Source organism: Trachemys scripta, chromosome 2, assembly GCF_013100865.1.
Source record: "Trachemys scripta elegans isolate TJP31775 chromosome 2, CAS_Tse_1.0, whole genome shotgun sequence".
NCBI classification, from domain to species: domain Eukaryota; kingdom Metazoa; phylum Chordata; order Testudines; family Emydidae; genus Trachemys; species Trachemys scripta.
The window spans coordinates 227,894,362-227,907,105 of record NC_048299.1 but is presented as its reverse complement, the minus strand read 5'-3'; the positions used below and the strand labels follow the sequence as shown (position 1 = coordinate 227,907,105).

The window sequence follows — 12,744 nt, the reverse complement described above, 5'->3', positions numbered from 1 at the left end:
TTAGGTCATGTTTACTGGTGACAATATTCCTGTTCATCCTCATGTTTATAGCAATGGTCATATCTGTTTATCCATTCTAACAGAAGACTGGTCCCCAGCTCTCTCGGTGCAATCGGTTTGTCTTAGCATTATTAGCATGCTTTCCAGCTGCAAAGAAAAGGTATGTTTGTTTTTTTAATAATGCACTCAGAGTAAAATAAATGAAAGCTGCAGGTTTTATACTTTTTCCAAAGTCTATATTTCTCACACTTGAATAATGTTACTTTTTTTTCTAATATTCAAACAAATATGCCATAAATTAAAACACTGAAACGTTTTGAATAGTGCAGATGTCGACTTGCTATAAAGATTTTGTAGGAGGAAACCATTTTCTATTTGTAAAGAACCAAATTAATTCCAGTAGGATACATTATTAGGTTCCTTTTTTTTCCTCATCCTTCATTTTTCCAGTTTTTTCTCTTAGCACAGGAGAGCCACACAGATGACCATACATTTTTGTCTCTTAAGTAAGCAGATATGCCACTTGGAGCAGATCCATTGAGGCTCAATTTTTTTACATAAGCATTTTTCAGAGTAAGATCACACTTGAAATTGGAGTTAGATTTGTTTTACAGCAATCAGTTATTGTATGATGCTGTTTTGCCAGATGTCTATTCTCACCACATCACTATTTCAGTTCTAATTATTTGCAGGAAAATATATATTATTGGGGTACAAAATAATGCTTATAACTATTTTTTATTATTTCTGTGAGACTCCCTTTTCACTGTGACCACCTTGTGACTTTTTCAGAAAACTGCTCTACTCATTAGGCTATTGATAGGCCTTCACTCATGAAGTTCTGCAGCCTAACCCAAGTCTAGCTGTCAATCTCACCAAGCTATGGGAGACTTCATATAGACTGGGATTCGAAACTATACTTGTGATACATTGAAGCCAAACTTCAAAAGTATTTGTTAGGCAGTGGTTTTAGTTCCATTTGCCTTTACAAATAAGAGCGATTAATTAGTTTTCTCCATCCACGCTTTCTGAAAAATTTGCAAAGTTTTTTGCTCTGTCTGGGTATCCCTGCTTAAAGTTCTTGCTAGAAAGGTACTAAAGTGACTCTCCTGATCAGTGTAGACAGGGCCTAGTCCTGCTTTTAACACATTTTACAAAATGTATGGCATTTATTCTTTGAATGTAAAAGCTTATTTAAATAGATAATATACTGTAAGTGATATATTGATTATTTGATTATTTTTAGGTTTTTTTTCTATTGCAGAGGCGACCTCCAGATAATTCATTTTATGTAAGAACATGTAACAAAAATCCAAAGAAAACAAAATGGTGGTATCATGGTAAGTATTTAATTTGGAGTAGGAATTTCAGAGGACTGCTAGGCTGGGTGCAAAAAATGTAACAATACAAAGTAGGATTTTAAGTAATTTTAAACACTTAAGCTTAGCGAATTTGGAACATAAAAACTTTTCCTAGGGCACCAAATAAAAGATTTTTGTAAAGGAATAAATTACATTTTAGTAGGAAAACTGATTAGGGTTTTAAATATGCAAACTTAAATGGATATTTGTAGACCAGATCAGGATGTAAAACAGAAATTTGAGAGTGGAGAAAATCAGTCAGAATAATTGGTTGATTGTAAGATCTTGCATTATGAATTTTTATGAGCAACAGATTTTGGAAATTGCTAATACAAATTAAAAGAAGCTGAAAGTAAGAGACATGAAAAAGAAAAGATCTATGATTATTAGTACTTCTAAAATTGCTCGGGAACAAATCTTAGCTATAGCAATTCTAGATGAGTACTTAAAAGGTAAAGAGGTTAGCAAAACCAGAATGCTGTAATTATTTTAATATGATAACCCTGATCTGTTAAATACAATAGATCATGTGTTGGTAAAGTACATTTAATACTATGTTCTCTGAAATAAGTGTATACGGGATATTTTAATTGAAGAATAAATATCTTGGATGATTGTCATTGCTTGGCATTGGAAGACTTGCTGCAACTAAAAAAAAAAAAGGGCATCCTGGAGCTGTTTTCCCCTGACTTTCAGAATTAATGTGAGACAAGCAGCTCTTAAAGAGTTCCTAAGATTCTTCAGGTTAAATACTCTTTTCTAGTAGAATTTGATGTAGGGTATTATTCTGTTTCCAATGAGAACTTAACAGTATCAACTGTTGATATATATTTAGGTAACTTTAATCTGTTTATCATTTGCATGTACATTACCTTATTTTCAATTGCAAAATTGAGCCAAGAGTTAAAGGATAGCAAATCCTGTCATCCACAAGACTAATGTGATGTTTCAGGAACATTTCAATAATCACGTCCCCTTTCTTCTCTTGTAACGTGTTTTTTTTTGTTTCTGGTCCTCAGTTCCCTAACTCTAGTCAGTTTTTTTTTTTTTTTCCTCTGATTAATTCTGGAGAAATATATAATACTTTTTTTTCTGGAGGATGTGAGCACTGAAGAATTATCCGTGAAACTAGGTGGGCAGACAATACCAAAAATGCAAAGTCTGAAGGTTCCAGAATCTGGGGAAATGAAGGACAAAATTAGAGCTAAGATAATAAATGCTTGGCTCAAATGGAGAGCGATAAGTGGTATAATATGTTACAGGATGAAACCAGTCAGATTGAAAGGGAAAGTCTATAAAACTTTCAGTTTTAATGTGTGGCCCTGAGTGTTGGGCAACAAAGAAACACGAGTAAATGATCTGTTCCACGGAAATGTCAAGGTTGAGATATGAGTGGTGTAGCCAAGAAAGAGCATGTGAGGAATGTGTGTGTTAAGGGTAATGCCCATAAACAAAAAAAATGAGGGAGTGCAGGCTTATGTGGCTTGGTCGTGTAAAGAGCAGTTCTGACAATAATGTGGGTAAGGAACAGATCAAGACTGAATGAAAAAGATAAGAGGCCAAACCAAGAAGTAGTGAAGGGATGTCATAAACGAAGATGTTAGGATATGATGTGAAAGAAAGTATGGCATTGAACAGAGCACAGAGCAAGATGATTTGATTGAATTGACACAAGGAAGATTTTTTTTTCTTAACAATTATCTTATTTCCTCTTGGTAGTCATCTTCCAAGAAGACTAGCTAAGAGTTTTTCTTTAATAGCTTTCATTTTGTGATGAGATCTGCTCTAATTTTAATCTTAATCTGTTTAGATGAGACTCTTCTTTAGGATTTAGGGCTGAAGTCTCTGCAGGGTAGCAATCTCTAGATGCTACTCCAGTTTTCCCACAAGTGAAAAATTGGATTTGAGAATGAAAATCTAGATATAGAAATAAACATGGTTATCTGATTCTGAAAGTTGATGACTAGCATTTGTTTAGTGGCTGAACTTCTATTTTCCATTCAACTAGTCCTCAAATGGTTCTTTACACAGTGGAAAATTCTCCAGCCATTCTTTTCTGATTGAAAGGTAGAAAAACAGAGTAATTGCAGAACAAAACTGGGTAACAGTAGATAAAACTAGAGTGAGATCAACTCAGACTTGGGAAGGTTACAGTCAGGAAAGGACAAGTCTGTTTAAAAAATGACTCATGCTGCTGAAATTGGAAAGTTTTCATATATATAACACCTAAATCAATTTTCACTTCCTTTCCTAATTGCTAATTATCAAAGATGTGATGTTCTCCCCTTTGCTCAGTTCTTTAAAAATAAGTGTCCGTTCTGGAGCAATACTGGACTATTACATTTTAAATTTGTCTCAGAACTTGTCTATCTGGTGAATTAATGCATAGCAAACCAGGGTGTGAATCTGCAGCACACTAACTTGCTGCAAACTATCTGGCAATGTGAAACCTGTTACTGACTACTAAATGTACTGTAGTGTGCTTTGAGGTATTCACGTTTCAAGAGAACCTATTACTCCTGGGGGAAGTCTGTGCCACGGCACATGCAGAATTCATGTCCCCCGCAGATTTCTTTGCTTCCTTGCAGAAAAAGATGGGGAAGCAAAGGGAAGCCACAAGAGCGGTCACGCACCTCTCACCAGCAGCATGGGTTCGTCATTTCAGGAGCCCGGAGCAGCTGTAAGAGAGTTAAATCATCACAGGAGGGACTGGGGCTGGGGATGTCCCGGCTGGTGGCTCCTACCCTGCGCCAGGCTCAGCTGCTAGTCCTGGCTGGGCTGGAGGCAGGAGAAGACGGGACTTCCTCTTCCCTCCCCCCCCCGCAAGGAGCGGCTGGGGCTGGGTCAGACCCACCCCCTGAAACTTCCCTGGTTGCAGGAAGATACCCTCCTCCCCCACTTCCTAACCTCATTTTCAGCCACAGGAGGAGGGGGTCACTGTACAGGGAGCTGCTCCCCCGCCCACCAAATGCCTGCGTGTCTGGACCCCCCCGCCGAGCCTCCCCTGCACCCAGAGCCCCCCGCACTAGACTCAACCCCCACCGATCTCTACCACCCCTTGCATTCAGACCTCTGCCGAGCCCCTCCCCTGCACCCAGACCACCCCCTACTGAGCCCCCCACTTGAACCTTCACCCCAACAAGCTCCATCACCCTGTTGAGACCCCTGCATCCCCTCCCCCCCATCCCCTAGACCCTGCTGAGCCCCAACCACCTTCACTTGGACCCCATGCAGACTCCCATTCCCCCTGCACTCAGAACCCCCCCCAACAAGCCCCTGTACATCCAGATCCACCCCCACCAATCCCCGACGGAGTTGCCCAGACCCAGATTGCCCCACACTAAGTTCCTCCACACTTAAATCCTGCCAGGCTGAGTCTGCTTGCCCCACACCTGGGCAAGTGTGAGACTCTGTCCCTCTCATTTACTATCTTGGTGCACCAGGCATGGAGGGGCAGGGCCCTGGAATGTTTCTGTAACAGACTCAGCCCTTGCACTGTGTCAGTATCAGGTACAGCCTCACCACTGAGTCTGTCCCCCTTGGTGGGAGGTGTGGAGCTGCAGGGTGATCTCCCATCTCCGTGCAGCCAGTGGCCTTTGCTCCCCACTACTATGCTGGAGGCTGCACATGTATTTATTGATGAATAAAATATGCGGATTTTTGCAGAATTTTAGAATATCGTGTACAGAAAAAAAATTTTGGTCCAGAATTCCCTCAGGAGTATCCTATATTGCCCTTACTATCCTCTCTTCTTAATTGCACGTACTGTAGTTAAAATCCTCTGCTGCTGCTATATGACAATGGCACCGGCAGGGAGAGTTAGAAAGAAATTGTTTAAAATCTAATTCCTTTGATTGAAGATGTGCTGGATTGTGGGAAGTTGGCAAGCTTAGCTTGAGAGCTGATCTTCCTGCTTCTGCAGAAGAGCTGTCCTCAGCCTTATATACTCTTAGGAAGTTGTAGTGATCTGCCCTTTTCAAAGCAAGAGGAAGCAGTCAGTCCCATTTTCCCATCTCCCTGTTGCAGGGGAACAAGCATTTTCCCCTTTTCCAAAAAGTAGTTGGTATTCCAATCATAGCCACGCAAGTGGGGGAATAATGCTCAAGTGGGAGCCTTTATAGTGGCACAGGCATATAGTTGTTCTCAGATATGACCTCACCCCATCTGATTGTTACTCTTTGGGGATTTTGTCTCAGATTCCAAATAAACAGTGTCACTTAAGGTGTTTTGATGTGTGTCCTGAGCGTCCCCTACCTAGGCAGGAGATAAATTCCTGTGGAAGCAGGATGCTGTTTGTCCTCAACCAGTGTTGCTGATTGCTGCTGCTTTTCCTGACACCCCTCCAGGACTATCTGTAGATGGTTCAGATACTCGCTCTTTACCTCTAATGTACCCTGTCCAACTTGTAAACGGAGAGTTTTAGTTCTTCACCCTCCTTCTGTTGCCATGAAGTCGTCTTTTTCATGTACTGTTATCAAGGAAAGAGTATCTTGCAGTCAGGATGGAGTGGGGAGTATATTTAATTTAAAATATCAATATTTTTTTAAATTTAGAGAGTACAGAAATATTGATAAGGACAACACTCATTTTTTTTTTAATTTAGGCTTAAACAGTTTCTTGTAGCCTTTATTATGTACATTTTAAAACAACACTATTCTCATCTCTGAATTAGATATACATGCAAAAACAGATAAGGCAAGAAAAGTAAATGGCCAAATTACCACTCCTGAGAACAGTCAGACTCTCTTTTCAGATCTCTGGTATGTTCCCCCCACCACCACCACCCCTTCTCCACTCTCTTGTTGATAATCACTTATCTTGTATCCCTTGTTTGATAACATTGTGCAGACTCAGTTTACCAAGTTACCTCATCTGTGTACCTATATAATTAAAATATTCTCATGCATAAATCACAATAACTAACCTGAACTAATACATTTTTGCTTATCCTGCTAAAACTCTTTTATCTGTCTACTTCTATCTAATCTCTGCTGTCACCCCCTCTAGCTCTATCCTGTTCTTACCTTACAATAGTGGTTATCATTCTTACTGATCTATTTTTATGGCCTTGAGTTTTTACTTGTTAGCTTGTCTTGTTGCAGGGGCTACACCTGGAGCCCTCTTGTCACTCTGCTTCATCTTGCTATTTGCATAGACCAAAGGTTTCACAAATAAGACACAAAAACCAAGTGTCATGGTTTACACAACCTTGAAGCAGTTTCAGCTGAGTTCTGAAATGCTGCATCAATAGAAACACATTCAAAAAGCCAAAATTCCTTTATATATTCTTCTTATAATACTACATTCATAACATTAATTTCTCTAATATTATTTGACATATATATTTGAGTAAAACAATTAATTACAGAGTTATCTAAAAAAAGGTGAATAACTCCACTATAAGAGATTTGGAAGAGATTTTAAAAGGCAGAAATTTTTCAGGCAGAAGTATCTGCTGTAGCATTGGGCACTATGGGGGGCAGGGCGGGAAAGCCTGACAAATTTGGTTTGGAGTATGAATGGGTTTTTTTTCCCCCAGTGTGCTTTAGGGTATGTCTACACTGCAATAAAACATCTGTGGCTGGCCCATGTCAGTTCACTCTGGCTTGCAGGACTATAAAACTGCAATGTAGGCATCTGGGCTCAAGCTGGAGTTTGGGCTCTGGGACCATCCCATCTTGCGTGATCCCAGAGCCCACAGGCTGAGCCCTGTGAGCCCAACTCAGGTGACACAGGTCAGCCACATCTGTTTTATTGACATGTAGACATATCCTCTGAGAGACAGATTCATCCTTAAGCTTAATTTATTCAACTATCTATAACTTAGACCATTTTTGTGAACAATCTTCAAACAACTTTTGGAATATTGGGAAAAAAGAAACAAATCTGAAAGTTAGTGTATTGCCATTAATATTGTTTTACTAGGAAACTGTGTGGGAGCAATTACATACATTGAATTGATGGAAAAAAATTCTATGTGAAATACTTTAGGTTTACAATATCAACTTATTACAGTTTGCCTTCTATTGTATCAACTACAGTTTTTGTGGTTGTTCCTAAGACACTCTCATCTGTGGCAGAGAATAGCAATCTTCTCCCCTTCTACTGAAGTTTATGCTTACCACCTTCTCACACAACTGCATGTAATTTTGTAATATATCTTGCCAATATTGGTCAGGAAGCCACTTCTTGAGTAATCCAGCTTGTCAAATAACTTTTTTCAAATAAATGGTGAAAAATCTTGTGTAGTTTGAACTCAGTTGTAGGTGACAGTATGGTTTGCTCAAAATGTGGCCTCCGTAGTATTTTTTTCTTCTGTTTGCAAAGTCTGTGTATTTATTTAATCTCTTAAGAGCATTTCTTAATCATCAAAAGCTCAAAGCATGAAAACTAAGATGCATAGTGTGTACAGTGAAGGGGCAAAATGCTGAGAGGAAACAGATTTTTAAGTTCAGGTTTACAATGGATTGTCTGGATCATTAAATACTGAATACAAAATATTTAATATGAAAAATAACTGTCTTTTGTAATGAGATTAGTATATACCAACATTAATAAATCATAATTTTGATAAACACATTTTTCCTAAATTCACTGTGTAGCACTGGGGAAAGTTTCATAGTTTTTTATCTTGCTTTGTAATCTGTATTCGATTTCCTTAAAACAGCAGTGTTAGATATTTGTTATACTTTCACCTACGTGGTAACATATATGCTAGGAGTTGCTTCTAAATCTGTACCTCTCAGAAAATTGGGATTTGAATGTATATTTGTTTTCCATAAATCTTTTTTTGTTTTAAAGATGACACCTGTTGATGCCACCATTTTGTGATCCTCCTAGCAGAAGACTGTCCTACTGAGAAAATGAGCACTTTGATCATTCAGTCTTTGAACTTTAACCTTTGACTGGAAGTGACCTATAGACAATGAAGACTACTTCCTTTGACTGCATTTTTACTAGTGTGCATTCTGGGCGCATGTTGATCGCTGGTTCAGTCCATGCAACTGACATGCTTTAGTCATACAGTATTAATGCAGGTGTCTGGAAATGTCAGAAAAATTCCATTTATTTTTATTTTTAAGCTTTTGGCAGAATTCCAGGTCTTCATGTATTGTGCAATAACAGTTGAACTCCTTGGCAGTTTTATGGCATCCATTGCCGGCAATGGATGTTATACCAGGAAAAGTTTTGATCCTGCTGCAAAATTAATTGATTGGATGGTAGGTCTTATGGAAAGTTTCAGATATATTGGGATTATAAGTAAGGGATCCAACATTACTTTGAAAGCATCCCATTCTTTTATATTTGGATTCTGTGCACTGTGATCACAAAACTAGCAGCATAATTAACATGCTTAGCTAAAGGACTGTAATAAGATAATTACATATTTATTAAATTGTTCATCTGCTGTCAAATTGTTTCAACATGGAAGGTTTTCAAGTGACATTGGGAGATAGGTACAATTATCCCTATGGTGAAATAAAAATACCTTTTTTGTATGGTAGTTACTCATATCTCTAACACACAGATATGAGTAATAATTGGATATGAGTGGCTTAATCAAGACTTATTTTTTGAGATACAAGAAGATGGCAGTGATATAATTAAATTTGCTGCAGTCCACAATTGGGCCTGTAATTTGTACATTAAAACTTTTTTCCATGTAGATTGCACACTGTTACTTCCTGCTAGCCATCAGCATGAGCCCTACTGCCTACACAATTTCATTTATTTATGTGTTTGAAAACAATCCATATAACGTTTGCTGTTTTTGTTGTGTTGTATGTCTGTTTGAATGTTACAAAACAATATTTTGATTGAAAAGCTTTGTCAGAAGATATTTTCTTGTAAATTATTTCTTTACCTTGTAAGCATCATCTTGTCTTTTAATCCTGTACTATAAAGAAAGAAATACATTTTTGACAGAGGCTTAATGTTTTGACACAAAAGTGTGGACCTTTTTATTTAAGTTTAGACAAAAGTATATTTTCTTAACTTGCTTGTCCTACAGGCATAATAATTTTTTTCCAGCTTTTTCTTCACAAAAATTTAATTACAGCTAGATTAACTTTTTTCTACAGAGAAATAATTGTTGAAAAATAGGTAATTGTTCTCACCACTGTGTAATTTTATGATACTACAAGTAGGCTGTCTTTTTAGGAAGCACTGATGTCTTTTATATACTTAGTACCTTTACACATATGCAACATTTCTATAACAATGCTGTTTTTACTGTTGCCTTATTGTTGACTCTTTAAAAAAAAAAAAGTAGTCAATAAACAAATGTCTAAATCAAATAACTATTTACTTTATTTTTAAAATAAGAACCAGAAACAGCTAAACTTAAAAAAAAAACCAAAAAAAAACAACAAAAATTGGCTGAAAATATTGAAATATTTTTTTACTGCTGTATAATTGACAAATTGTATAGCCTTGTACATACGTCTGTATGTTATCTAATGTTTAAAACATAAATTTTAAAAAGTGTAAATGCTGAACTCAGGGTGGGTAGAACTCAAATGGATCAGCTTTGTACAGCCATTGAATTATGGATATTATCAGTAAAGTAGGGCTACTATACTATCTTTTCTATTATATTAGAAACCCTTTTTGGCCTTTAAAACTCAACAGTAAAAAGTAGTTGTGAATATAAATTTGGTGTATATATACTTTCACAATGAACATTTTTAAAAAGGGAGGGGGGGGGAAATCTGTCAGTTTTTGTTGAGCCAAAAATCACTTTGAGAATTGAAACAGTTGTGCTCCTAATTATAACTAACTTGTATTTAGCATGAATTTGAAGATGTAAGTTAATCATAACAATCCAGTTAATATCTGCAAACTGTTACTATGCATGAGCAGTAACTTTTTATGAATATTTAATCTATTTCTTATTAACATACCTGCTCTTTATTACTGATTGACTTGATTGATGTATCTTTCAGAATTCCATGTATTTCTCTTCATACAGCTGGTTCACATAATGGATCATGTCAAATATTCACTTGCTAATCCACAGTAAAGAAACAGTACTATGACACAACTTAATGCCTCTGAAAGAATTGTTACAGTGCATCATGTCAAAGATTGATGTAATTGTTTTCATACTGTGGATTGTGATAATACAATATAATGGTTTGAAGAAGCTTTATAATGTACTGTATCTTATCAGAGATACATGGTGTAGTGTTTAGCATTATACCTTGATTCACCTATCAGCACCATTGTATGGATTAACATAGAGATGAATAAGTAAATAATCAAATAGCTGGTCTCATTTATGCTGCTGTTTAAAACAAAAGAAAATATGAAAACCATGTTAAAGTAACATGGATATTCTTATTTAAAACCAAAAAAGCAAGGTATATTAGAAGAGGAAGAATAACAAGTTAACTGTCTTGGATTCTGCGTTCTGTTGCTGTTTGGTAGATAAAATTCACCCTGCAGAGAGGACCAGCACAAAGCCTGTGTGCCACATAAGTCCTGAAAATAGTGAAGTTACTCTGATAGTGCTGTGCTGTCTCAAAATTGGGTTCACATTGGATGTAAGGGGTATTGGCCTTCCCCATTGGTGAATTTTACCCTGTGTGTTGAACTCTGTCTGTCAGTGGGAGTTCCTCATATGAATTGGCAACAGAATTTGCTCCAAACTACCTTGCTTTGCTTTTACATCAATATTCAGATTGTTATACATTTTGTTTTGTGTTTAGTGTTTATACCATAACACAATAAATACTTATTTTTAAAATAGATCAGTGCCCTTGAATGGAAATAAATGTGACCCCTACATGGTGAAGTACAGAAGTGATTGCAAAATGATGCAATGGAAATCGAGGTGTTTACGTAACACTGTGCTTAACTTTTTCCTCCTCAAGTATATATTGCAAAGGAAATACTTTCTTTACATTTGAATACTTTAATATGGAAGGGAGAATATCCACTAGATTATTATGCTGCTTTGGCGCTATTTTTTAGTTTGCATAGATATTTATATACACTTATGTCATGGTTTTGGTGTCCTTTTGGCAAGCACTTTAAATACTGAATGGGGAGCAGGAATATATTAGATTTTTTTGTTTATTTTTTGGGGAGAGAGATTATATTATTTCAGAGTACATTTTTGGACTGTTCTGGGAAGACATTTATATTGAATCACATCAATAAATTTGTTCATAATTTTGTGTGGTTTCTACTTCAGAAAGGCATGAAAACTCATCTTCCACTTCAGAGGAAAAGGGAAAACTCTTAGTATCCAAAAATTAATTCTGTGAAAAGAAAGGTCTTTTAAATATTTGATTGGTGACAACAAATATTATTTTAGATATTTTTGGTGTTTAGCAACTTTCTTTTCTTAAAATCTAGCACAACATAGTTAAAATTTGAGATGAGTGCACATTAAAGTGACCTTTACTGTCAGTTCTAAAATAGAAGCCAAATGGCAGCTGAACTCCCTTTGATCCTTAGAAAAATTAGTTGTAGGAAAAAGTTAATTAAACTGAGCAATGGGAGGAGAAGAGAGATTGACTTCGGTTTGTATGTATGTACACTTAGTTGTTGATATGTAATGTGGCAGCCCAATGTTTCCACAACTCCTACAACGGGAATTTTAAGGGAACGGAATTTTGGATATCTTTATAAAATTGGAAGAGATTGAAGGTATTATGTGCTTTAAACTCTCAAAATAAATAATTCAGTGTCACTAATTTAAAAATGTTTGGCTACTGCTGTTATATTTAATTTTGATTTTGATTTTTTTAATAGCAGTACTATATATTCTATACTCTTAAATATTTTTCTTCCTGTTATGCTCCTCTATTCTGTATTCTAAAGAATATTCATCAGATTATTGGGCATTCTTAGTTTAATTTTCCATGGTAGATTAAACATCTTTGGAGCTTTTTTATGTTGTATTCCTTTTTTAAAATAAACTTGTAGTGCAAGATCATTTTAAAACATTGTAATTTGAAAATAACCATTGTGAAACTGCTCCCTTTGTTAGTGAAGGCAAAAATTGGTAAAGCTAGTGGATCATTTTCCTATTTGTTAAACATCTGGAAGGGTATAAGTATCTACACACTAAAATGAGATTGTACAGCCCTGTTGTCCTTCTAGCACTATTGTACCCCTCAGAAATGTTGCAGATGATGAAAGTACACAAAAGGAAGCTGAATGCACTCCACCGATGGTGTTTAAGAAGAATATTGTAAATTCGTTGGAGAGATTGTGTAATCAATGTGGAAGTGCTGCACTGCAAGGGACAGCAGTCTCTGGGCTCAATGATTGGATGCGGATGATCATAGAATATCAGGGTTGGAAGGGACCTCAGGAGGTGATCTAGTCCAACCTCCTGCTCAAAGCAGGTCCAGTCCCCAACTAAATCACC

General features: G+C 36.6%; 1 protein-coding gene across 3 annotated transcripts in view; it reads left to right on the top strand.

Annotated features, from left to right (window-relative positions):
* The window catches only part of UBE2W (ubiquitin conjugating enzyme E2 W), a 39,083-nt gene extending 26,823 nt beyond the window's left edge, over positions 1-12,260 (top strand). For 2 of the 3 annotated variants that reach the window (XM_034763137.1, XM_034763139.1), the window contains exons 4-6: positions 5-160; positions 1,247-1,340; positions 8,163-12,260. In XM_034763137.1, the coding sequence (XP_034619028.1) occupies positions 5-160; positions 1,247-1,340; positions 8,163-8,176 (264 nt within the window). In that variant the 3' untranslated portion in view covers positions 8,177-12,260. The remainder of the gene's footprint in view (positions 1-4; positions 161-1,246; positions 1,341-8,162) is intronic. The other variant, XM_034763138.1, reaches the window with a different exon arrangement.
* The last annotated feature ends 484 nt before the right edge of the window (positions 12,261-12,744 follow it).